Source organism: Cervus elaphus, chromosome 19, assembly GCF_910594005.1.
Source record: "Cervus elaphus chromosome 19, mCerEla1.1, whole genome shotgun sequence".
Classification (NCBI taxonomy): Eukaryota; Metazoa; Chordata; class Mammalia; order Artiodactyla; family Cervidae; genus Cervus; species Cervus elaphus.
This window is the reverse complement of record NC_057833.1, coordinates 87,763,448-87,790,237: the sequence shown is the minus strand read 5'-3', so window position 1 is coordinate 87,790,237 and position 26,790 is coordinate 87,763,448. Positions and strand designations below refer to the sequence as shown.

The 26,790-nt window shown below is 39.0% G+C and overlaps 1 protein-coding gene across 2 annotated transcripts in view; it reads left to right on the top strand.

The window, feature by feature from the left end:
• Window positions 1-1,742: 1,742 nt before the first annotated feature.
• Window positions 1,743-26,790, top strand: part of COPB2 (COPI coat complex subunit beta 2) — a 32,631-nt gene continuing 7,583 nt past the window's right edge. For both annotated transcript variants that reach the window (XM_043873918.1, XM_043873917.1), the window contains exons 1-15: window positions 1,743-1,886; window positions 7,029-7,166; window positions 12,640-12,726; window positions 12,960-13,086; window positions 13,998-14,146; window positions 15,969-16,115; window positions 16,961-17,060; window positions 17,720-17,862; window positions 18,108-18,307; window positions 19,652-19,762; window positions 21,745-21,833; window positions 21,926-22,032; window positions 23,191-23,334; window positions 24,206-24,336; window positions 25,101-25,308. In XM_043873918.1, coding sequence (XP_043729853.1) covers window positions 1,884-1,886; window positions 7,029-7,166; window positions 12,640-12,726; window positions 12,960-13,086; window positions 13,998-14,146; window positions 15,969-16,115; window positions 16,961-17,060; window positions 17,720-17,862; window positions 18,108-18,307; window positions 19,652-19,762; window positions 21,745-21,833; window positions 21,926-22,032; window positions 23,191-23,334; window positions 24,206-24,336; window positions 25,101-25,308 — 1,884 coding nt within the window. In that variant the 5' untranslated portion in view covers window positions 1,743-1,883. The remainder of the gene's footprint in view (window positions 1,887-7,028; window positions 7,167-12,639; window positions 12,727-12,959; window positions 13,087-13,997; window positions 14,147-15,968; window positions 16,116-16,960; window positions 17,061-17,719; window positions 17,863-18,107; window positions 18,308-19,651; window positions 19,763-21,744; window positions 21,834-21,925; window positions 22,033-23,190; window positions 23,335-24,205; window positions 24,337-25,100; window positions 25,309-26,790) is intronic.

Sequence of the window (26,790 nt, the reverse complement as noted above, 5' to 3'; positions counted from 1 at the left end):
TAAACTCTTGGGTGCCTAGTGATGTACAAACTTTTTTTTTTTAAGATGAGGAAAACTAAGACCCACAAAGAAGTTACATTAGCAATAAAGCTCCTGCTAAAAGCCAAATTACTTGATACAGAGTCTATATGTCTCCCTCTGAATATTACTTTCTACACACACACACAAACCTTTTTCCTTTCTGATAATTTAAAGGTCTACAAAAACTCCAAGGCTACTTTCACGCCTTTGCTACACATTTATATGTAGCAAAAGGTCAAAGTTATTTGGCCCACTGTGTTTAGAAAATTAAAAACTAAATTTATTTTAAACAGTGGGAACTCAGAAGGTGGTGGTAGGCAAATGCTCTAGCAGTTCATTTTGCAATCCCTATGGCTCAGGTCCCTATGCTAGAGTTCAACTACCTTAATGAAGATGTATTTCAGTGAAGGAGAAAGAGCACACGACTTTGAGGACATATCAAATCCTGACTCTATAATTTACTGTGTGGCCCTGGCTGGGATACTTCTTTGAACCTTAGTTTCCTCATTGGTCTCCTGAAATTCGAAGATGCTTGCTCCTTGGAAGACAAGCTATGACCAATCTAGACAGCATATTAAAAAGCAGAGACATTACTTTGCCAACAAAGGTCCGTATAGTCAAAGCTATGGTTTTTCTAGTACTCATGTATGGATGTGAGATTGGACCATAAAGAAAACTGAGCACCAAGGAACTGATGCTTTTGAACTGTGGTGTTGGAGAAGACTCTTGAGAGTCCCTTGGACTGTAAGATCAAACCAGTCAATCCTAAAAGAAATCAGTCCTGAATATTCATTGGAAGGGCTGATGCTGAAACTGAAACTCTAATACTTTGGCCACCTGATGTGAAGAGCTGACTCATTTGAAAAGACCCTGATGCTGGAAAAGATAGAAGGCAGGAGGAGAAGGGGACGACAGAGGATGAGATGGTTAGATGGCATCACCGACTTGATGGACATGAGTTTGAGCAAGCTCCGGGAGTAGGTGATGACAGGGAAGCCTGGTGTGCTGCAGTCCATGGGATCACAGAGTCGGGCAGGACAGGGCAACTGAACTGACAGAACTGACTTCCTCATCAGTAACATGGAGATAATTCAGATTTGATGTGAAGATTAGAGAGGAAAGTACTCTGGCACATAGCCGAAGACTGATATATAATTATAAATGAATGAACAATGCGGTCGATGCTCAATAAAAGGAGATCCTGCAGGGCCTGATACTCCTATCTCCTGGGGAGCTCCAGAGCTGAAGACTCTTCGCTGCCCTCCGATCTCCGAAGCATGAAGCTCAGCACTGAAACCCGCCCACATCTTTCCAACAGAATTCGGTGCCCCGAGCAGGGCCGGAAAAGGCCTGCTACATGGGCCTCATTCTCAGGCCGACCAAAGTACAAGTGGGCTGAGAGCCTCGCTTCATCTTCCCTTCTCTCCTCCGCCCTCTCCCTCTGACAGCACTTCTCAGCTCCTGTGACACAACTCCGCTGTGGGGGGGTTTCTCCGGCCGTTAGCACTCGAAAGTAGCATTTCGTTTTTTCTTCTCGTTTTTAACTCTCGGTTTGTTTCTACTCCGCTCTCAGCAGCCCCAGGGTACTGCAAAGGATTCTAGAGGCCACACCCCGCCTTCTCCTGAGCGCCCAGGTCCGCTTGGGGCAGTTTGGAGGCCCTGTTGCCTAGGAAATTGGGGCGGGGCTTAGGAAACCAGCCCGGCGCCGGCTTTGCGCAGGCGCTCGCTCTGGTCTTTACTATCGCGAGAACTCCTCCCGGAAGTTCCACGTCAGTCAGTCGCCTGGTCAGCGGGTCGGTGGGTTTCTCCAGGACTGCTTGGTCTGTAGCGAGTGAGGCGCCAGGCCTCGGACCGTCGGAGCCATGGTAAGTCCAGGCCTTGCAGGAGGCAGTGGGGCCCCATGTGGCCAAGGCCAGTTCTTGTGGCTCCTGGCCTGAGACCCGCAGTTGTCCGCGGCCTGGGTTCCCGCTGCGGCCACCGCCTCAGGCCTTGAGGGGTCCTGGTCCAGTTTGAATTCTGGAAGGGAAGAGGCGGCAGGTCGTTTGGGGAGGCAGTGCTTGGAGGGTCCCTGACTTCGGTGTTTGCTAGAGCTTCCGCGGTCTGCAGTGGGGTCCTTAGTGTAGGGAAGTATAAGAGGCCGAAAATGTTGAATTCTGTAGAAGGTTTTGATGAAACTACCTCATTATGCCTTTAAAACGGTGACAGCTGATTTTGCACTCTTGTGCTTGTTTTGGTATAGTATGACCGCAAACTACGAACTTAAACAGGCAGGCGCCCCCCACCCCCCCGCCTTTCGAAATGTGAATGGATCCTATAGAGTCGAAAGTGGAATTTCAGATGCTTTGGAACCCCAGCTTAAGTGTCAAGGGAGAAGCTTAAGAGTTGGGACGCATTTTATAAAACTGGTTGGCGTGCTTGTCTGCATTTGCAAATATACTGACTGAAGAATGACCCTGAAAAGATCCTGATGCTGGGAAAGATTGAAGGCAGGAGGAGAAGGGAACGACAGAGGTTGAGATGGTTGGATGGCATCACCGACTCAATGAACGTGAGTTTGAGTAAACGGGAGTTGGCGATGGACAGGGAGGCCCGGCGTGCTGCAGTCTATGGGATTGCAAAAAGAGTCGGAGACGACTGAGCGACTGAACTGAAGAATGACAGTCACACAGCATTTTTGACAAATGACAAATCATCACACCATTTTTTTATTATCACCCCGAAATATGCGCTGAAATATTTTTCCACTTGTTATACTAGTAAGAAAAACAGTACAATAGTGTGAGAATTTCTTTCCAAAAGCATGTAAGGGATTATGTATTTTGTATTTAAACATTTTGTTGCTTTTTTTTTTTTTTTTAACTTGTTAGGCAGCGCAGATTCAGAGATTTTGGAGCTTGAAGACCTTAGGGATTAATAAGTCCAGGTCCCTCACCTTACAGTTAAAAGGGAGGAGAAAAAAAAAGTTTAAGGCTAATTGCTGCAGAGTTTTAACTGCAACAGAAGTTGATTCCCTGGGTAAACTTATGAACGTTATGAATATTTCCATAAAAATGCGTAGAGAAACACAATGTTGCATAAAAATTTAATGGGCTCACTCACAGATACTGTCACCCACCAATACTCATTCATGAGCTTTCTTGGGTCCCCAGATTAAGAGCCCCAGAACAAAACTTAAGTCCTACTACCTTGTATTACCAAGGACCTGCTCTGGAGTGTGCTGTGGTTTTCAAAATGGACATTTTTGGAAACAGCCCCTTGCATCTGCCTAATTTAGTTTTCTTTTAAGAGTATTTTTATGATTAAATATTTCATTCTTTAACACATTTAAAATCTTTTACTGAAGATTTTAAATGTAAATTTGTTCACTCGTTTACCATAGAGTGTTTACTGTGTGCTATGGATTTTGCTAAACATTTGCTTCCTAATTCTCATAGCAGGTGGGAGAGTAAGTTATAAATGTTCATGGAGTGGTTAAAATAGGCAAGGCATTGTTCTTACTGCTTAATACTGAATTTAATTCTCATTACACTAAGGGATAGATAATAGTCAATAGTTTTATATACATCAAACCTGAGGGAAGTTAAGTAAACTTGCCCACTGTCATGCATTTGAGATGAGTCATGGAACTGAAGCTTCAGCCCATCATGATTCTTTAGATCTTGATTATACTATCTTAAACCTCTTTTGTTGTTGTTTAGTTGCTCAGTCATGTCCAACTCTTTTGTGACCCCATGGACCCACCGAGGCTCCTCTATCCATGGGATTTTCCAGGCAAGAATTCTGGAGTTAATTGCCATTTCCTTCTCCAGGGGATCTTCTCAGCTCAGGGATTGAACCCATGTCTCCTGTATTGGCAGGCAGATTCTTAAGTGCTGAGCCACCATGGAAGCCTCCCATACCCAAATATATAATGTGCTGAATATGGCACATGAATGAGCTCTTTAGGAGCATCTACTCTAGAAACCAAAAACAGACATGTGCACAAATATTAAACGTTAAATTCTGTAGGATCCTGTAGGGAAAGGATACTTCTGGTAGGGTAATCCAAGAGATTATATGATGGCAGTAACAGTTAAGCTAAGTCCTAAGTGCCTTCAGCCTTGGGGAGATACAAGGAGATGTTTAGAGTTAAGGCTGCAGTATGAGTATCTTCCCTGATAGCTCAGTTGGTAAAGAATCAGCCTGCAATGCAGGAGACCCTGGTTCGATTCCTGGGTTGGGAAGATCCCCTGAAGTAAGGGAAAGGCTACCCACTCCAGTGGAAAATTCCATGGAAGGAGGATCCTGGTGGGCTACAGTCCTTGGGGTTGCAAAGAGTCGGACACAACTGAGTAACTTCACTTTCATTTTCACCCACTCCAGTATTCTTGGGCTTTCCTTGTGGTTCAGCTGGTAAAGGATCCGCCTACAATGCTGGAGACCTGGGTTTGATCCCTGGGTTGGGAAGATTCTCTGGAGAAGGGAAAGGCTACCCACTCCAGTATTCTGGCCTGGAGAATTCCATGGACTGTATAGTCCATGGGGTCGCAAAGAATCAGACACAGCTGAGCCACTTTCACTCACTTTTATGAGTACCTTACTCATCTTGGTATTCCACAGTCCCTAATACAATGTCTCTTTCAAAGTAGGCACTAAAATATTGGGAGAGATGCAGCAAGAGCCCTTGGCTGTGCTTTTAAAAACTGAGATTGTGCATTAGGGGCATGTTGTTATACTGGTGTTGCTTTGTACCTCGGGCCACCTTCACTTTTACTCAGTAATCAGTCATTTAAAACATTTTTTAATGGTAAAATATGCATAGTTTAAAAGTGTACAATTTCCTCATTTGCTGGAGAAAAAGTATGAGATATGCTGGCTTATGTAAACTTCCACCATGATTCCTGGCATATAATAGACACATCATGTTTGCTAACTATGGAGAGACCAGAAAAAAAGTTAATATCTGTGAAGGTAATTAATGGGGCAAGATTCAGAAATAGATGAAGTGAAAAGTCCTGCTTCAGGAAGGAATGTGAAGATAATGGTTTGAAAGTAGAACGTTTGAGATGGAGAAGATATTTTTGTGGCGATTGTGAAGAGCCAGAGAACTTAGATCTTTTAAAGGAAAGTAAGAGGTGGAGGTTGTTGCCAGAAGGAGGGGAGGCCTTTATAAAAGTGAGAACCAGGTTCAAAGTAGTCAGTGACCCAGATTTGATAGAAGTCCAAAATGATAAGAGCCTTGTGAGGTGTTTGCTTTGTCTCAAGAAATTACCTCTGCTGAAATCATTTAGCAGTCTTCATTTGTGTAGAAAAGTAATGTTAAATTTCTCTCCCATTCATGAACATCACAGAAGATAGCAAAAATAAAAATTTGATAGTAACTCAAGTTGCCAAGTAAACTCTTAGGTTGTGTTTAAAACCTGCTGAAGGAGAAACATGTTTTAGATCAGTCTTCCTCATATCTGCTTCCAAGAGAGAACTGAGACTACTACCATAAGCCATCAGTGTGTATAATGAATTAACTTTTCTCCTAAAAAGCCATCCTTGGAAGAACTGAGAAAATAGTTACTCAAATCATTTTTTTTTCTGTGGTTTGGATGATAAATCCAGGTTGAAAAACAGTTTTTAACCTATTAGTATTTATGATGAGAGAGAGTATTTTAGCTTTGGTTCAAATTCTCCTAATTTCCATTTGGTTATTATAACTTAAATCCATTAAAATATTATAAACATTCCCATTTGACTCCAGAGCCCTTCATGGACATGTATATAATAACCCTTATTGATCCCACATTACATTGTCTGGCATTTACTATTAACACTATTGCCAAAATAAATCTACTATTCTCTGAAGAACTCAATTTAAAAAAATAGTAAAGGTATAATTGACATGATATTATATTAGTTTTAGGTGTCTAGTATAATGATTTGATACTTATATATAGTAAAACAGTCACCACAATAAGTCCGGTTAACATTTGTCACCATACATGGTTACAAAATTGTTTGTTTTTTTCTTGTAATGAGAATGTTTAAGATCTACTCTCTTAGCAGCTGTCAAATATGCAACACGGTATTATTAACTGCTTTGCTGTACATTACATCTCCGTGATTTACTTTATAACTGGAAGTTTGTACCTTTTGACCCCCTCTACCTATTTCTCCCTCTTCTACACTCCACCTCTGGCAGCTGCAATCTATTGTTTTCTGTGTCTATGAGCTAGGTTTGTTGTTTTTTTTCCTCATATACCAACCAAAACAACATATCACAACATATTGAGGGCCAAAGCAGATATGAGAAATGAACTGTCTTCTGTTAAGTCAGAATTTAAAGAGTTCTGCAAAACTGTAAACATTGCTACTCTTATCACTAAATTTCTTTCGAAGCTCTAGTTATTTTATTTAAGTTAATGTGAATAGGTTTAGTTTGTTTTTGAAAATGAATTAATACATGAATATTTTAAAGTTGTCTCAGTTTTTGTTTTTAACATGATAAATATTAATAAATATAATCTACATAAATAAGGTGGCTCAAACAGTAAAGAATCTGCCTGCAATACAGGAGACTCGGGTTCGATCCCTGAATTGGGAAGATCCCCTGGAGAAGGGAATGGCAACCCACTCCAGTATTCTTGCATGGAGAATTCCATGGACAGAGGAGCCTGGTGGGCTACAGTCCATGGGGTCAAAAGAACTGGACACAACTGAGCAACTAACCCTTTCACCTTTCACATAAACAGAAGCTTTTTAATGTCCTCAAAAATTAATACTGTAAAGGTGTCCATAAACCAAAAAGTTTGACAAGTGCTGCTGTAAGTTAAAGTTTTTTAAATACTCGTATTTTTTGTATGTATGAGTGTATAAGTAGGTGCTTTAGACTTTAAACTGTGGCTACAGTTTCGCAGAGTAAAAACTGAATTGTTTTGTAGGCATGTTAATGGACTTTTTACTTAAGATTGCAAACATGTTTCATTTGACATAGCAATGTAACATTTCGTTTGCTTATTTTTCATGTTGTTTGTCCTTAGCCTCTGCGACTTGATATCAAGAGAAAACTTACTGCTCGATCTGATCGAGTTAAGAGTGTGGATTTGCATCCTACAGAGCCATGGATGTTGGCGAGTCTTTACAATGGTAGCGTGTGCGTTTGGAATCATGAAACACAGGTAGAAATTTTTAAGGACTTTATTAGAAATACTGTCTTAGACTGTTTATGATGAAAGAGGATAAATATAACAGTCTAGTAGTATGTGTGTGTATACTGCTTTTCCAAATAAATTGGTACAAAGTATTTTTAATATAAGCTAACATTTATGAAGATAGAGCTTGTGGGAGAAACTATTCTGGACTTATTGTATCCAATATTGAAGTATTAAGTTCTCATGTAGGTATATTAGCTCTTCTTTGAAGAAACTGACCAATATAAGATCACTTGCTGTAGATAATAGTATTTAATGGTACTTAATTTTCCATTCAGTGAATATTCTAAAAATCTTTATAATGGGATTTTTACTTTTACTGATTTTCCCCCACATGCTTAATATAATGCATGATGCAGATAACTTTCAGGCAGCCATACAGATTATAGACGATATCAGAGAGATGTTTGCAGTCAGCTTTTCATTACATGTGGAAATATGTCTTTTGCAGATTATCTGTCTTAAATGCTTTCATCTGAGTAAGTAATATATTTTTAACTTAGTTTATTTTTTCCAGTCTTTCTTGGCCATCCTTAATCTTTTTCTTTCAAGGTATAGAACATATAGTCAGCACTATACTATACAGTTTTATGTCTATTTATACAATAATTATCCCCAACATCCAAGGTTAAGTTTTTAAAATCCAGATAAAATTCAGATTTGAGGGGTTTAAGATGGCAAAAATAGGCTGTAGGAGGAACCAAGTTCAAAAGTAAACTTAAAACCACCCTTTCAGCTTATATCATTCTAATGAAACAGTAAGGACTGCACATTTCAACCAGGACCCCACCAGTGATATTTTATTCACGTTAACATTTTGTTTTCTGCTGTATCCCAGTGCCTATGACATTACCTGACACACAATAAGTGCTCAGTAACTATGTGTTGAACTACTGAATAATAAACTTTCCGTTTATCAGTATATCACTGATTCAGAATTTCTGTCCTCTGCAGTTTCAAATCTTGTGAATTCCTTTTGCCTTGATGTGGAAGGTATGCTTGCTAACTGCTTTTGGTGGGGTAGGGGATCTATTCTATCCAAATGTTTAAAATCTTTCTGATTTTATGCTTAACAGATATATTGGTGCATCCACCACCCCCACCATGCCTCTAGGGGTTCCCTCTGTCAGCTCCATTTCACCATCTCTCACTCTCCTTCCTCTCACTATGGTATGCTCTAAAGCCCAGGTGGACTTCCCTCATTTTTACTATAATGTAACTGCGTGATTCAGGTCATCTGCTTTGCTTCATCTTTGTTTTTGTACCCTTCTGTGCCCTTCTGCAGGGCCATCTGCTTCCCCCTTCATAATTCACCTCACTGGTAATTTTTAAAATTTCCTTCTTTCCTTCAAGAAAAGAAGGTTCTGTGAGGACAGGGATTTTCCGAGTGTCAATTCCCGTTGTTATTTCAAGTGGGCACCTGACAGTCAGGTCATAGTAGATACTCAGTAAGTCTTGTTGAATGGTTGATTTGTTTTGGTTCTCCCTGCTTTTCTTCCTTTATCACCAACAGAAGTTACTTGGCACTCATGTATATGGAGAGCAAGATGCTTGAAAGAGCCAAAAAGGTTTTTTGGGAGTAAATTCAAATGTTCTTGAATTTCAAATAAGGAGGAATTATATACTCTTTGCGGTGATGGGTACAGCAGTTTAAAAATCAGTATGTTAGAATTTGAAGCCATCCTGCTAATTAAATGATGTGGGCAAGACTTAACCATGTTGAGGCTTGATTTACTTACCTAAATGAAGGTGATATGTGGCCTTTCTTACTTCACAGGATTGTCAGAATTAAATTAGATAAAATTGTGTATGAAACCCTGTCAGGCACCATACAAGTATTTCTTTATTTACTTACTTCTCGTTGGTGATTTATATGTTGAGTGTATAGTGTTTCATCCTCTTTATCTTGTTTAGCTTCTGGAGTAGGAAGGCCATCCCTTAGGTCATTTGTATCAGCCACAGCACTTAACGTAGACCTGAACCATGACTGTTAGTGCTGTGGCTGCTTTATTTTTTACTGCACAGCAGATCCCTGAGTTTGTTGCCTCCTTAAGAGGAGGCCTTACACATAGCTGTGAAAAGAAGAGATGTGAAAAGCAAAGGAGAAAAGGAAAAATACACCCATTTGAATGCAGAGTTCCAAAGAATAGCAAGGAGAGATAAGAAAGCCTTCCTCAGCCATCAGTGCAAAGAAATAGAGGAAAACAATAGATTAGGAAAGACTAGAGATCTGTTCAAGAAAATTAAAGATGCCAAGGGAACATTTCATGCAAAGATGGGCCCAATAAAGGACAAAAATGGTATGGACCAAGCAGGAGATATTAAGAAGAGGTGGCAAGAATACACAGAAGAACTCTACAAAAAAGATATTCACAAGCCAAATAATCACGATGATGTGATCACTCACCTAGAGCCAGACATCCTGGAATGTGAAGTCAAGTGGGCCTTAGGAAGTATCACTACGAACAAAGCTAGTGGAGGTGATGGAATTCCAGTTGAGCTATTTCAAATCCTGAAAGATGATGCTGTGAAAGTGTTGCACTCAATATGCCAGCAAATTTGGAAAACTCAGCAATGGCCACAGGACTGGAAAAGGTCAGTTTTCATTCTAATCCCAAAGAAAGGCAGTGCCAAAGAATGCTCAAACTGCCACGCAATTGCACTCATCTCACACGCTAGTAAAGTAATGCTCAAAATTCTCCAAGCCAGGCTTCAGCAATATGTGAACCGTGAACTTCCAGATGTTCAAGCTGGTTTTAGAAAAGGCAGAAGAACCAGAGATCAAATTGCTAACATCCACTGGATCATCAAAAAAGCAAGAGAGTTCTAGAAAAACATCTATTTCTGCTTTATTGACTATGCCAGAGCCTTTGACTGTGTGGATCACAATAAACTGTGAAAAATTCTGAAGGAGATGGGAATACCAGACCACCTGGCCTGCCTCTTGAGAAACCTGTATGCAGGTCAGGAAGTAACAGAACTGGACATGGACCAACAGACTGGTTCCCAATAGGAAAAGGAGTATGTCAAGGCTGTATATTGTCACCCTGTTTATTTAACTTATATGCAGAGTACATCATGAGAAACGCTGGGCTGGATGAAGCACAAGCTGAAATCAGGATTGCCGGGAGAAATATCAATAACCTCAGATATGCAGATGACACCAGCCTTATGGCAGAAAGTGAAGAGGAACTAAAGAGCCTCTTGATGAAAGTGAAAGAGGAGAGTGAAAAAGTTCTCTTAAAGCTCAACATTCAGAAAACTAAGATCATGGCATCCAGTCCCATCACTTCATGGCAAATAGATGGGGAAACAGTGGAAACAGTGGCTGACTTTATTTTGGGGGGCTCCAAAATCACTGCAGATGGTGATTGCAGCCATGAAAATGAGACACTTGCTCCTTGAAAGGAAAGTTATGACCAACCTAGACAGCATATTGAAAAGTAGATACATTACTTTGTCAACAAAGGTTCATCTAGTCAAGGCTATGGTTTTTCCAGTGGTCATATATGGATGTGAGAGTTGGACTACAATGAAAGCTGAGTGCTGAAGAATTGATGCTTTTGAACTGTGGTTTTGGAGAAGACTCTTGAGAGTCCTCTGGACTGCAAGGAGATCCAACCAGTCTATCCTAAAGGAGATCAGTCCTGGGTGTTCATTGGAAGGACTGATGTTGAAGCTGAAACTACAGTACTTTGGCCACCTGATGTGAAGAGCTGACTCATTTGAAGAGACCCTGATGCTGGGAAAGATTGAGGGCAGGAGGAGAAGAGGACGACAGAGGATGAGATGGTTGGATGGCATCACCGACTCAATGGACATGAGTTTGGGTAAACTCCAGGAGTTGGTGATGGACAGGGAGGCCTGGCATGCTGCGGTTCATGGGGTCGCAAAGAGTCGGACACGACTGAACAACTGAGCTGAACTGAACTAAGAGCTTTTGTGCATTACCATGTCATCTTGTAAGTTGCATGTTCCGCCTGCTCCCATGTGTCTGTATCACAGTCAGCTGGTAATGGTTGTGCAGGTTGGAGCTCATGTCCCCACTTACTCAGTCTTTTCTGAAGAATCTTTGAGGTCTTGCTCAGGAAGCCAGATTGGGCTCAACGGTTCTTATGAACCAGTTCCTATATTTAAATTTGGTACACATGGTTAATCAATCAGAATATGCTCTTTTCATTATTCTCTAGTACAGAAACAGAGATAGAAAAGTGATAGTTTGGGGCTTCCCTGGTGGCTTAGTGGTAAAGAATCCACCTGTCAATGCAGGAGACGTGGATTCGATCCCCGATCCGGAAGGATCCCACATACCGGAAAGCAGCTAAGCCCGTGCACCACAGCTATTGACTCCGTGCTCCAGAGCCTAGGAGCCGCAGCTGCTGAGCCCGTGTGCCGCAACTGCTGAAGCCTGTGCTCTGCTTTAAGAAAGGCCACTACAGTGAGAGGCCCGTGCACAACAACTAGAGAAGAGCCCCCAGTCTCCACAACTAGAGAAAAGCCTGTGCAGCAGTGAAGACCCAGAACAGCCAAAAAATAAATTATATATATAAAAAAAGAATGAAATAATTTTTTAGAAGGGATAGTTTGACTTTCAGAATTTTAAAGAACAAAGCATCAAAGTGGGAGGACAAAGAAATGCATTCATTGCTGTTCTTCCTGGCACGGTGTTCTAGTTTTCCACCTTCATTCTGTGTGTATAATTCTTTTCTGAGCAGCTTTCTATCCTGTGTATATAATTATATCCTGAGCAGCTTTAAAGGACATCTTAATCACTGTGAAGAATTAAGAATCACTTAATTCATCACTAAAAAGAAACAGCTTCTGTATGGAAGTATATTGCTGAAGTATACAAAAGAATTGTATATTGTTTATAAGTTTATTTTATGAGTTTATGGGCTTAATTTTTAAAAGAAGAAAACTAAGAGCTAATTCATTCAATAAATACTTATTACACATGGGTTATTTTTCATCCGCTGTTCTAGGCTCTAGGTATACAGTGGTGAACAAGATTCCCACCCTCAGGGGGCTTAGCAGGAAAGACTGACATTAAACATGTAATTATGAAAGTGCTATGTTATGAAAGTGGAGCATAAGGTTCTCTGGGTGGGTTTTCAGGCGGAGGGAATGGGAGCAAAGGTAAGACTGAGAGTAGCTGAGAATGGGGCTAGAAAACTAGGGAAGGACTGGAGCACAGAGGATGGGGAACTTCATCTTGTGGACATATGCTTTCTTTTTTCTTTTGTAAGTATTTTAGGTTTGAATCTGTTAAAGAAAAGATGATTGGTCAATGTTTTCCATTCAACTGCTTTTATATTTTAGCTAGAGAATATTTTTAAGATTAGAAGTGATCTAAATAATTGGATGTTTTAAATATAACAGAATAGATTTTTCAGTTATTTTCTCATAACTCAAAGTGGTGTGTTCTTGTTACATTTTTAAGACACTGGTGAAAACATTTGAAGTATGTGATCTTCCTGTCCGAGCTGCAAAGTTTGTTGCAAGGAAGAATTGGGTTGTAACAGGAGCGGTAAGTAAGCATATGAATTTCTTTTTTTTTCTTTTTTAGCATATGAATTTCTAATCCCATTTCTGAATTGGTCAGTGATTACCTAAATGAGTTGCAGAATTTTGATTCTGGCTTTCTTTTGTTAATTAGTGCAGTGTTTTGAAGTCTGGACTTGATACCTTGAGCCTATAGTATATTTTTTTGTGCAATTTACTTCATAAGAGTAATGATGGTTTTTAAATTTCCATTTCTAGGATGACATGCAGATTAGAGTGTTCAATTACAACACTCTGGAGAGAGTTCATATGTTTGAGGCACATTCAGACTATATTCGCTGTATTGCTGTTCATCCAACCCAGCCTTTCATTCTAACCAGCAGTGGTAAGAGATGACCCCTTTTGGTCATGTAGGTCTCTGAGTAATTCATTTTCATTCAGTGAGACATGCAATTCATTTACTGCTGTTACAAGTAGAGTTCTAATTCCAAGCAGCCTTTAAACTATTTAAATCCATTAACGTGCTATCAGTGCTGCTTGCTTTTGTATTTTAATGAATATCAGCTCTACTTAGGATTTGTGTAAAATCTGTCAGGGAAGACCTGAAGGTCTAGATGCTGAAACATCTGCTGAACAGAAAGCTGAGTGAGTGAGTGAGTGAGTGAGTGAGTTTTTGGCAGATTGCCACACTCTAGTCAGTTTTATCTTTATATTCAGACTACTTTGCACCTTGGTATTATGTATGAAGCTGTGGAGCTTTTTGGAAGGCAGTTAAAACAAGTTGCACTGAATTGGTATTAGCTCTTTGAAACATTTTTAAGTTAGAAATTGAGAAGTAATTCAGAACTTTTTTTAACCAATTGAAGCCTGGTGTGCTACAGTCCATGGGGTTGAAAAGAGTCAGACATGACTAAGCAACTGAACTGATTAAAAGAGAAATGCTTGTTTCTGAAATAGTCATTGTCATCATTATTCAGTCATACTTAGACTCTAATTAAACTTATGTTGCTCTTTCATCATTCTGTAAAGCCCATTGAGTCTGTTTTCAATTTTTTCCGTGAAATTTGTATATTTGCTGTTAGTAATCTCTTTTATCTCCATTCTTCAGAAAGTTAAAATTATTCTTAGAATAAGCATTTTGAAAAATCTGTCCAGTTCTGATTCTGTGTCTGTAAGTCATGGAATATATGATTTGTGTTAGATTTTCTTCCTTAAAAAGGCACAGAGATTCTGCACCTTAGTTCTGAATGAAAGAAATAGAAATTGCAACTAACTGGAGACTTTCTTTTGGTCTAGATGACATGCTTATTAAACTCTGGGACTGGGATAAAAAATGGTCTTGCTCACAAGTGTTTGAAGGACACACCCATTATGTAATGCAGATTGTGATCAACCCTAAAGATAACAACCAGTTTGCCAGTGCTTCTTTGGACAGGACAATCAAGGTAAGGTGCCCATTGTTTGTGTCCTTTATGCTTGTTGGTGAGATATATTTATGTTAGGTATTTTACTGCTGGCTTCCCAGAAAGTTATTTCTATCTGAAAAGTTTCTCTCAAAAGCTCATTTTGAAGCAAAATAAAACTTCTTATTTTGATTCAGAAGGGCATATTCTGTTTAGAAAAATGGTGTGGCAACTCAGTGCTCTTAATGGAGGGGTGTTTTTCCATGTGGAAGCAATATATTGTAAGAGTTCTAAACCTCTGCAAACCCAGAGTAAAAAAATGCCTGTGTCTTCTCTAAGTCACTGTTTTCCTCTTTGTTAGTGTATTTGCTGCTGCCTTCTGCTGATTATTAATCTATTTCATCTGCCCCCTTTCTCTTTTTCTTACTCCATTTCTCCATACCACTACCAGTTATCTTTCTAAAACATGGGTTCTGTCTTATCAGTTCCCAATCTAAGGGTAAAGTCCAGTTGCCTTGGTATGGAATAAAAGGGTTTCCAAGACCAACCTTAGCTAATGTTACAAGACATCTCCTGTAAACCTGGTCTTCTCACCATTTTCTCGAGAGGCCATGAATGTGCACAGAACCTTACCTCATTCAGCTGGTCCCTCTGCCTACAGTATTCTTTATTCTCCCTTTTTGATTTCTTTTCTTCTGGAGAATTACTCATGTTTCAAGGCTTAGCAGTTCTTTACTCTTAGAAGCTCCCGTCAGACATCCATTTCACCCCTAGACAGAGCCATTCTCATCTCATTCCTTTCTCTCTTTTTTGGCCTCTATTATGGTCTTCCTGTTGAATAATAATGGGAAATCTTTATACCTGAAATGTTGATGTTTGGGGCAGGAACCGTATGTTACCCTCCTCCCACAAGCAGACAAACATTAGCAAGCAGCACAGTGCCCTGTCTGTATTTGATGTTTAGTACATGTTGCAGTGAGTGCAAATATATTCCTTTTCCCACTATAATATTTAAAATATTTCTATTTACATAGATTTAACTTTGCTTACATGAATAGGCTTACATCTATATAACATTTTTATTAGTTTTCCTTTAACTTGTATAAAATGTTATCTTCTGTTTGTCTGACAACTTGTTATTAAATGGAACATGTTGAGTATCTTGGGGCTTTGAATTACTTTATTTTTTTTCTTTTATTAGATTATCCTTGCTTTTGACATAGGTTGAAAACTTAGAAATTAGTTTCAAACTTTCTTCACTAAATTAGATATAGCCTGAGGACAAAATTGTTTTACCTTTGGCTCTAGTAAAGTTTGTTTACATACCTTTATACTACCCACAGGGCTTCCCATGTAGTAGTCATACAAAATAAATGTTTGTAAAGATAAAGCTCAATAGCAGTGCTGAGTAATATTTGACTGCTTTTTCATACTTTTAATTTTTTGATTAAAGCAGTAATTTTCTCCTTTTAATATATCTTACTAAGTCCATTTTCATTAGCTTTGTGTTATTAATAACTCTCTCATAACATCATTTCCTACCCTTAAAGTAGTGTTTCTCAAAGTCAAGACACTTGGGGTGTCTGTTGATAATCTAGATTCCTGAACTTCATTGTAGTTCCACTGAATCATGATCTCTTAGGATAAAGCCTGGAAATTGGCATTTCAGAGAATACCATAGTGATTCTGCCCCCTGGAAATTCAAGTAAAGTGAGGAAGAACCCAAACAAGTGGGTTAAAAATATGAGCATTCTTCAGCTTCTCTCCTGGGCTTTGGCATTTCTGTGACTGTCAGGGGTGTGGTGGAGCTGCCTTCTGAAATGAAGGCCCCATGTTGACTGGCAGATGCTGTTGCTCTCTGAAGGTGTGGCAGCTGGGCTCATCATCACCAAACTTCACTCTGGAGGGACATGAGAAAGGCGTGAATTGCATTGATTACTACAGTGGTGGTGACAAGCCATACCTCATCTCAGGAGCAGATGACCGTCTTGTGAAAATATGGGACTATCAGGTACAGTTTTTTCATAGCTTACTTGCCTTATGTTAGATATACTTCTCACTGTTTCTTATAGGACAGTTCAAACTTGAGTTGTTGAACTCTGTTTTGGGTATAATAAGTTAAGGCATCAGGAATTGTACCTAAACTGTGGTCTCAGAATTCCTCATGAAAATAACAACAAATGCTTATTAAGATTTTAAAAATAAAATGCCGTCATGTTTATTTTTCATTTACTACTAGAAATGAGAAATTTCAAGATTTTAATTAAAATGAATTCTTGCATCCTTTAGTATCCTCACTGGCAGACTTCCACTTGTATTTCAAAACTACCATACTAGTGACTAATGTCAGACATCACAATAGTGCTATCATTTTGCCACATAGACTTGTAAACCTGGTTATGAACTTTTGTTACTACACTTTTTATCTCCAAGATTTTAAATTTTTATATTTTTGTTTCTCACATCAGAATAGCCACGAATAGTTAATAAAATGAGGCCTAGAAAACCACTTATAGTGAGATACTCAAATCTGTGTTTAAATACAGGATAAAAACATTAAAGACATCTTAGGAAATTGGGGGACTGATACTTAGATGAAAACCAACTCTTTCAGGGTGTGTGTGTGTGTGTTTGTGTGTGTATGTTTTCTTCTTTAAATATGATAGTTACTTTTGTCTGTACAATCAATGAGAAAACATGTACACAATAAGATGATTCTCTTTCGAAAATCTCTGTATTGAATACTATTTAGATTGTTATGACCATTACCATTGATTCTGTATCTGTGCTCTGGGAAAATTAAGGATGAGTTATTGTTTTCCACTAATGAGAGTGTTTTCTGTGTATTGACTATAGAATAAAACTTGTGTACAGACACTGGAGGGACATGCCCAAAATGTGTCTTGTGCCAGTTTTCATCCTGAGCTGCCAATTATCATCACAGGTTCAGAAGATGGTAAGTTAGAAATGTATATTTATTCCTATGCTTATCATTCATTGCTAAGTGGATATTTAAGCCAGCTTAGTGCCCTGCATTTTCATTGGAAGTTTCAAAAGATTTTGATATTGTTTATTAGAGTAGATTACTTAAGCTCTAAAACAGTACAAGGACATTGTTATTATCATTATCATCATCATGATTCTGATATGTTTTGACTCTGTTAGGTACATAAGAGGACACCTAGAAGTGCTAGCAGAAAACGGAAAAAGCCTGTGCTTTGGAGTCTTAAAAACCCAGGATCAGATTCAGGCTCTGCCACTTCATAGATGTGTGGCTTGGGTACATTATGAAATGGGAATAGATATACCTACCTCATAGGATTGTAGTGAAAGGATGTGGAGAAATAACATAGAAAGCATCTGGCATGTAGTAGGCACTGTACCCAGGAATCCTGTCATTATTCACACATAAAAATTACGTTTCTTTGTTTTAGCTTGTTATGCACTTTCTATTATATGTTTATGTTGCTTTGTAAAGTCACAGACCAGAGATCAAAAATGAAGCTTCTAGGAAGTGTGTTGTGTTTGAATATAAAGACTTCCACATGGCTAGTTCACCTGACAGTTCATTGTTGGGTATTCAAGTCAAATGGCTTATTCACATTGTTTTTTCAGGAACCGTGCGTATTTGGCATTCAAGCACCTATCGCCTTGAGAGTACTTTGAATTATGGAATGGAGAGAGTATGGTGTGTAGCCAGCCTGCGAGGGTCCAATAACGTTGCTTTGGGCTATGATGAAGGGAGCATCATTGTTAAGGTAATCTCTCATTCCACCGTCTCTGAATAGGGGTAAACAGGGGGAGCAGTTTTCTTTTAAGTCACCAGTTTTGTTAAACTGGCACTCTGTCATTGAGCTATGTACCTAAAAAAGATTAGGTACTGTAGAGGAGAGTTAAGTGGAAGAAAGGAGCCCTCCATTAAATGAAAATAGAAAATGTTTATTTTGTTGTAGTTTCATTTGTTTTCCTTTTTGCGGCTAAAAGTCATTTGTCATTCCTCTAGCTTGGTCGGGAGGAACCTGCCATGTCCATGGATGCCAATGGAAAGATAATCTGGGCCAAACATTCAGAAGTCCAACAGGCCAACCTAAAAGCAATGGGAGATGCTGAAATTAAAGATGGAGAAAGACTACCACTGGCAGTAAAAGATATGGGCAGTTGTGAAATATACCCTCAGACTATTCAGCACAATCCTAACGGGCGGTAAGCTACCACCAGAATCTCCCTCTGGGCCTCTATGTGTGTTTGCATATCCACAGCTTGTCCCAGCACTGCCCTGTGATGCGCATTCCTCATTGAGCTTTTGCCCTGGCCTCACAGTCCTCAACACAGTGGCAAGCAGCCAGTCCTGTTGATCTAGTCTGCATGCACGGTGAAGCATAATTGCCTTCCTGGCCTTTCCCACTGCACAGTTGTGAACAGTGGAATAGTTTTGTGTTGACTCTATTTCACATGTGTTGGTATGCGTCCTTATGACATGTCTTTATGCTCCTTCAAGGGCAAGAATCCTGTCTTATCTGAGACTTAGTAGGTGCTCTCTAAATATTTGCTGACTCATTGCTCTTAAGAAGAGTTGTGAGGTCTTTGTCTTTTGAAAAAGTTTTAGGAAAGGTAATAATTCTGCTTCTTCTCTGTAATTTGTATCTCAGCTTTGTTTCTCCCTTAAGATTTGTAAAGCACTGAACATCTTGTGAAAGAAAAGTTTCTCATACAATGAGTTTAAATGTGTAAGCTTTAAAAATTATTTTACAGTAGATCTGAGCATTTTATAATGCTCTCCTGAGTATTAAAAAAGACCAAGTATATCAACCAAGTATGCTGCCTTGTTCAGTAAATGGTCTCCATAATTACTTGCAATAAAGTTTTCTTATGAAAAGTAAGAACACATTACATATTTTCCCCTTAATATCATAAAACATTTTTTGCTTAAGTTTTATATTTCACCTTTGGCAGTCTAATAACAGCCAATGTGTCTGTTGAGAAAATTTTGACTATGCAACTTTCTTTTTTTCTTATCAAATGTTAAAAATGTCATGTTTATTATAAATATCATAAATTTAACAGTCAGTAAAAAATGGGGTAAGATATTTTCATTTATTTGAATGATCAGCTTTAAAATGATGGTAGGCTTGCAAGAAGATCAGAAGATCATGCCTTCTTATGGTGTAGATGTAATGAGCAAAATGCCAGGTATCTGAGTACTCAGCAAATGCTAGTTGAATTATTGGAGTCCTCTCCTATATGTCTCCAGCCTTTCTTATCTTCCTGACCCTTTGTTTTAAGAGAGGCCATTGCAATAATATTTTCAGCAGTAACCCCATCTTCATAATCTGCTTTTGATTTGTTGGGTGTAATATTTATGTCTAGTTCTGATTCCAAGAAATATAACTTTAAAGGATATTAGGTTCATTTGTAACAGTTAACTGAAATAACGTTTGTTATTAGAAATATTTCACCATATTAGAAACAAGATAAATCATTGTTTCTTATCTTCTGCATGTCATTGGTCCTCTGTACTTCCTCCTACCCGGCTTTCCAAACTTGCAGGTTTGTTGTGGTGTGTGGTGATGGCGAGTACATCATCTACACGGCGATGGCACTGAGGAACAAGAGCTTTGGGTCTGCCCAGGAGTTCGCGTGGGCCCACGATTCTTCAGAGTAAGTTTTGGCTCTGTCATATCAGCTGCCCCTGATTGCCAGTGGGCATTCTGTGTGCAGCTATATTGAAGAGGTCTGCAAGGCTCAGTAGGCTGTGCTTCTCCATGTTGAAGACCAGTTCTCACCAGACCTGTGTTGGAGAATTAGTCAGGGGCAAATGTGCAGCATGAGCTGTTTAACTTTTTATACTCAATTTGGAGCTGGCTCACTCAGTCTGACCCAATAATAAACTGGGGACCCAATACCTATTTTTATTTGGTGGAGCCCACGGCAGGGCTGAAGGCAGAGTAGGCCCTCAGATAAAGACCTTGGCAGGTCCCACCCCCACTCCAGAACCTGCATCCTGAGCTGCTGCTGCTGCCCTCATCTGAGCCACTTGGAGAGACGCTAGATTCTAATGTAATCATGATAAAAAACGTAATGAATCTGTGATAAAACATCACAAAAATGAGTTTTCATGATGTTACTTATTTCCTATTCTTAACAAATTCTGTCTGAATTCAAAATGTTCATAAAATTGTCTCAATAAAAACACTACCTCTCAATATTATACTAGATAGTTATTGACTGGTTCCTTGTTGATTCGTTTGGTGCATGTAATAAACATGGGGGCTTTGGTTTTCTCCAGACTACACACTGAATTACATCTACACAGTTTTCTTGGTTTTGTTTTCTTCACATTTTGTGTTGCCTCTTCTGCCAACAGTGGGTAACTTAGGCATTGCTCAGTAAGATGCGTGCTTTTTAGTTTTTAACAAAAAGGTCACTGAGAGGTAAGATCTTTTCATCAGTTTCCTAAATAAACTCATTTATGCACAGTCCCATATACTAAAAAGTACTTTGTTACCATGAGCACAGTTATAGTTCGTGAATTGCCATACCTCTCTCAGCACATGTCTCCCTCTGTTTTGATAGTTCCGTCTTTTCAGGTTTATCCAGCCCAGACCCTCCCTGTTCAGCATCTTTCCTGTTGGAGCAAAGTACTTGTTCCATCCCTTTCTCATATACTCTTAATTATCCAGCCATAGCCCCCTTTCAAGAGAGAGGCCTGAGTATACACAATTTATTAAGTTGTTGCTAAGCATGACTGACTAGTGAGCCACTTAGAAAAGTTTTTGTTTTTTTAAGTTACTTTTTATTGAGGAATAATTTATACAAAATAAAAGGCACTGTTTTAAGTGTATCTTTCAGCGAATTTGGACAAATGGTTGTAGCCTGTAACCACCAGCACAGTCAACATTTCTGTCACCTCAAAAACAATCCCCTTGTTTCTCTTATAGTCAGCACCCCATCCTTGTTCCCCACTAGACTAGATTTGTCTTCTTTAGGATTTCGTCAGTGGAGTTGTGTGGTATATACTTGTCTGGCTTGTTTTGCTCAGCACAATGTATTTGAGGTGCATCCATGTTGTTACATGGGCTTCCCAGGTTGCTCAGTGGTAACGAATCTGCCTGCAATGCAGGATATGTGCGGGTTTGATCTCTTATCTGGGAAGATCCCCTGGAGAAGGAAATGGCTACCCACTCCAGGATTTTTGCCTGTGGAATCCCATGGACAGAGGAGCCTGGCAGGCTACAGTCTATAGGGTTGCAAAGAGTCAAACACAACTGAACAACTAAACAGCAACTTGTTGCATGGATCAATAACTGGTTCCCTTTTTGGCAGAGTAGTATTCCATTGTATGCATAGACCACAGTTGGTTTACTCATTCACCTGCTGAAGGACATTTGGATATTTTAAAATGGTTTGTAAGCCCTAGTATTTTGTGTAATAGACATTGTGAAGCCCATTCATTATTTGTCCAACTGTAAGCAGTTCACTGATCTCTTAGGAAAAAAATATATTAGTGAATCTTCAGATATTAATTTTATATTTTTGTGTAATTCACTACTCAAGTACATTTGAAGATACTTGTAATATTTGGTGGAATTACAGTTTAGTATATATGTAATAGGCTATGATTGCTTTCCTTTTCCCCCCAGATACGCAATAAGAGAGAGCAACAGTGTTGTAAAGATATTTAAGAACTTTAAGGAAAAAAAATCATTTAAACCAGACTTTGGAGCTGAAAGTAAGTGCTGTTTATATATGATACAATTTTAGAAACTTTGTAATGGCTCAAAAACATCTGAAGATCTGAAAATATTTTGTTGTTCTTTGTAGGTATCTATGGAGGCTTCTTACTGGGAGTCAGGTCTGTAAATGGCTTAGCTTTCTATGACTGGGAAAATACAGAACTCATACGCAGAATTGAAATTCAACCCAAACACGTGAGCTTCCGTCTTTGCTGTTTTTGGAATGTACCTCTTTGTGACAAACTCTGGGTCCCCGAGGCCAAGAAATACCCTGGTACCCTGCTGTCCGTGTCCCATTGTGCTGGACATGGGGCCATTTACCTCAGGATTGCTTTAAAAAGGAAGATTGGGGTATTTGAATAAGGCAGTAGATGTTGGGCTTTTTGAAAAGTATAAAGAGTTGTACAAATGCCAAATGCTAGTCGTATTTTAAATGGCTTTAATGCTTTGAAGAGGAAAAGTCAATGAGTTCTTGGCGTGGCAAGACCCGCAAGTCTCCCACGCAGTTCAGAAAGCCTTTGCCTACGTTACCTGATAACGGCTGTTTAAACTTTAGGTGGCCGTTCACCAGTGACAGTTTTCTACCTTTAAATCTGCCTGCTTCTTTGAGAGCTTTCATTGTCAGGAAATTATCTCTGGAGACAGATACCTCCCAGGGTCCTGGTTCTGATTTCTAGAGTCTGCATTCTCAGCAAGGGGGGGCGTCATCCTCAAGGGGGCAGACTTCGGTTCCTGAAACCAATTGATAAGAAAAAGTACTGCTTTATCTGTAAAGCATAGATGTTCCTATGTTTATACCTGTTATGTGTCTGTGTACTGTGTGTGTGTTTATGTATTACACAGTGTATAGATGGATAGTGGGCTTCCCTCGTGGCTCAGTCGGTAAAGAACCTGCCTGCAACACAGGAGACCTGAGCTGAGCAACTTTCACTTTCAGATGTGTAGTATCTGTGACATTAAAACTTCATAAAGGAAAGGGATTGGGAAAAAATGCCTAAAGAGGGTTTGAGGTGGGGGTCATAATGGGGGTGGGAGGGAGGGAGAAACACTGTTGTGGAGCAGTTGGGAATAGTCTCGTGCTCCTCTGAATCTCAGTACACCTGGCACTTCCTGCCAGCGCTCCTTCCTGCCCCCTCAGGGCTTCCCATTTCTGTAAATAAAACAGCAGCGCCCTGTCCACCCTCCCAAATGTGTGTGTGTGTGTGTGTATGTGTGTGTATATATATCAGATTAAGTGCTTGCTTATTATCCTAATGTAAGAAGATAAATCTTGTAAGAAACAGCATATGCAGTTTGTCACATTCACATAGACTCCAAAATCATTTATCTGTGTTTTTGTTTGTCATGTCGCAGATTTTCTGGTCTGACTCTGGAGAGCTAGTCTGTATTGCAACTGAGGAGTCATTTTTTATCCTTAAATATCTGTCGGAAAAAGTCTTGGCTGCACAGGAAACACATGAAGGAGTTACTGAAGATGGCATTGAAGATGGTTTTGAGGTAATTGCATCAGTAAAACTTTAGCTTTGTTTTTAAATGAATTATGTACTTATAGCTGAACTTCACTCATTGGAACATTTTATTGTCAGTTAGGTTTGGGAAGACTTAATAAACATTTACAGAGTTATGGTAAAATGTGAAAATTAAAGTCTTGGCTCAGAGATTAGGGTTTGAAAGTATTTGTTAAAAGAGATTTGTGCTTTGATTATAGGAAATCTTTAGACCAACTTTGACTGTTTTTCAGTAAGGAAGTTAGAAGTTGTTATGGTCCTAAGACAGTTTAGCTAGAGTTATTTAAAATGGGTTTTCAAGCAGAGGGAGCCTAGCCTGGTGCTCTGTGATGACTTAGAGGGGTGGAACGTGGTGGAGAAGGGATGGAGCCTCAAGAGGGAGAAGATATATATATTAATTATGGCTGATTCACTTTGTTGTACTGCAAAAACCAATACAATATTGTAAAGCAATTTTCCTCCATTTAAAAAATAAAATAAGAGAGTCTATAATTATCTTTAAAAAAATAAATGGACTTTCAAATATAAAGATAAACCGTGGTGGAGGTGTCTTTGAAGATTTTATGAAATATTTATTATGCCAATCTCATGTATGTTAGGAATTTCAATCAGCACTTTCTTAGATTATAGCTTTGACTCAACAGTGAGACTTTACATTATAGATGCTCATCCCAGGAATCTGTTCTTAAATGAAGAAAGAAGATAGACATTCCAAGAAAGATTTTCTTTCTTGAAATAGGATTCTTTCGTTGCTTCTGTTTTTCTATCCATCACCCCTAATTACATTCAGTTTTTTGTTATTGACAGTTTGTTATTTGTTGTTGAATAAGATAATAACAGGCTTCATTTTCTTTCTGTAGGTTCTTGGTGAGATTCAGGAAATTGTGAAAACAGGGCTGTGGGTAGGCGATTGCTTCATTTACACAAGTTCTGTGAACAGATTAAATTATTACGTCGGAGGAGAAATAGTCACCATTGCCCACTTGGACAGGTAGCTGACTATTGTTTTGCTTTTGTTTTTAACATCCTAAATTTAAAAGTATACTTTAAAAATAAAACCAATTGCTGGCTTGTAACAATGATAGGCCTGGTTTTTCAGTGTTATGGTTTAAATAGGTGGCAGTTGCTAACAAGCAGAGACATTACTTTGTCAACAAAGGTCCATCTAGTCAAGGCTATGGTTTTTCCAGTAGTCATATATGGATGTGAGAGTTGGACTATAAAGAAAGCTGAGCGCCAAAGAATTGATGCTTTTGAACTGTGGTGTTGGAGTAGACTCTTGAGAATCCCTTGGACTGCAAGGAGATCCAACCAGTCTATCCTAAAGGAGATCAGTCCTGGGTATTCATTGGAAGGACTGATGTTGAACCTGAAACTCCAATACTTTAGCCACCTGATGCAAAGAGCTGACTCATTTGAAGAGACCCTGATGCTGGGAAAGATTGAGGACAGGAGGAGAAGGGGACAACAGAACATAAGATGGTTGGATGGCATCATTGACTCGATGGACATGGGTTTGGGTGGACTCCGGGAGTTGGTGATGGTGATGGAGAGGGAGGCCTGGCGTGCTGTGGCTCATGGGGTTGCAAAGGGTCGGATATGACTGAGCAATTGAATTGAACTGAACTGAATTGCTAACTAAAACTGCATCAATCAAATGAAAAGATTTTGAGCAAGAGGCAGAGGGAGGGAGGGAGGGAAAGAGTATGTATTGATTTGGGCTTAATTCTAAATTAGTTTCCATTTCTCTCACAGAACGATGTATCTCCTGGGCTATATTCCTAAAGACAACAGGCTTTATCTGGGGGATAAGGAACTGAACATCGTTAGCTACTCCCTGCTGGTTTCAGTGCTGGAGTACCAGACGGCCGTCATGCGGAGGGACTTCAGCATGGCCGATAAGGTCCTTCCAACCATCCCGAAAGAGCAGAGGACCAGAGTTGCACACTTCTTGGAAAAGCAGGTAAGGGGGGTTGTTTGTTTATTTGTGTGTGTTTTTAAAGCCAGCAATTTGAAAGAACGGTTGTTAGAATTTGAAGAACTTTATTTCTTAATTGTCACTGATTTCCTTATGGCAGTGGACTTTCTCTTATAAATTTAAGTCACTTGTTAATATGCTTCCTTTTCCTTTCTCATTGTCCTTCATATCCCCTTTATATGTTGAAGGTGATTTACTAGTCTTCCCTTTCTGTAGATTTCTTTTACATTCTATCAGTATTTTCATTTTTATGCTGTATTTTTCTCTATCCTAGCTAGCTTCTCTCTTTCTGTAAAATGCACATAAAATTTATCATTAGCGATGAGTATTTTCCTTTAAGTAGCATTTTTATAATCAAAGCTGGTTTATTCTTGAAACATAGTTGATTTACAGTGTTGTGCCTGTCTGCTACACAGCAGAGTGACTCAGTTACACACATATATGCATTGTTCTTTATAATCTTTTCCATTGTGGTTTATCTCAGAATATTGAGTATAGTTCTCTGTGGTGTACAATAGGGTGTTGTTTATCCATTCTATGCAAAATGGTTTCACCTACCAACCCCGAGCTCCTAATCCATCTCTCTCCCTCTCCCCTCCTTGGCAACCATAAATCTGTTCTCTATGTCTATGAATCTGTTTCTGTTTCTTAAATAGGTTCATTTGTGCCATATTTTAAATTCCACATATAAGTGATACTATGTGATATTTGTCTTTGTCTTTCTGACTTAATTCACTTAGTATGATAATCTCTAGAGCCATCTATGTTGCTGCAAATGGCATTATTTCATTCTGTTTTATGGCTGTGTAGTGTACCATTGTATCTATGTACCACATCTTTATCTAGTCCTCTATCGGTGGACATTTCAGTTGTTTCTGACTTTTGTGAAAAGTGCTGCTTTAAAATCCAAGTTATGTATGTGCACAAACTATAAAGCTTTGCAAGGCTTAGGAGAAAACAGCCCTCTCCCTTCTCTCATTTCTACTCCCTAGTGGTAATCACTTTTAATTCTTTTTGCTGGCTATTGGCATTTATTTCCACATGTCTAACATGCTTATTATATTACTGTTTCTCAGTTTTAGGTATTTCTTGGGACTTCCCAGACTGTAGAAAATGAAGAATTTATTCTTTCTTTCATTCACCCTATTTCAACAACATACATGCCACTTAAATCATTACATCATAATTTTGATTAGATCAGTATCCATTGTTATATTACTATGACTATTTAAACCCTGTTCACAGCTGAGCCATATTATAGCTTTGCCTTTTTTCAGTTGTTTTCCCTGAGTTAATAATTGATTCTTTTATTAAACTTTGCTTATTTTTCTATATGTTTAGGGTTATTCTTCCTACTCTGCTGCTTCTCCAGATTCCCTTGCTATCTCCTTTCAGTGTGTTCAGTCTACTTCAGGCTGAACTGATTCTTTCCCTCATTATGGGTATCCCTTCCCCATCATGTTGGGG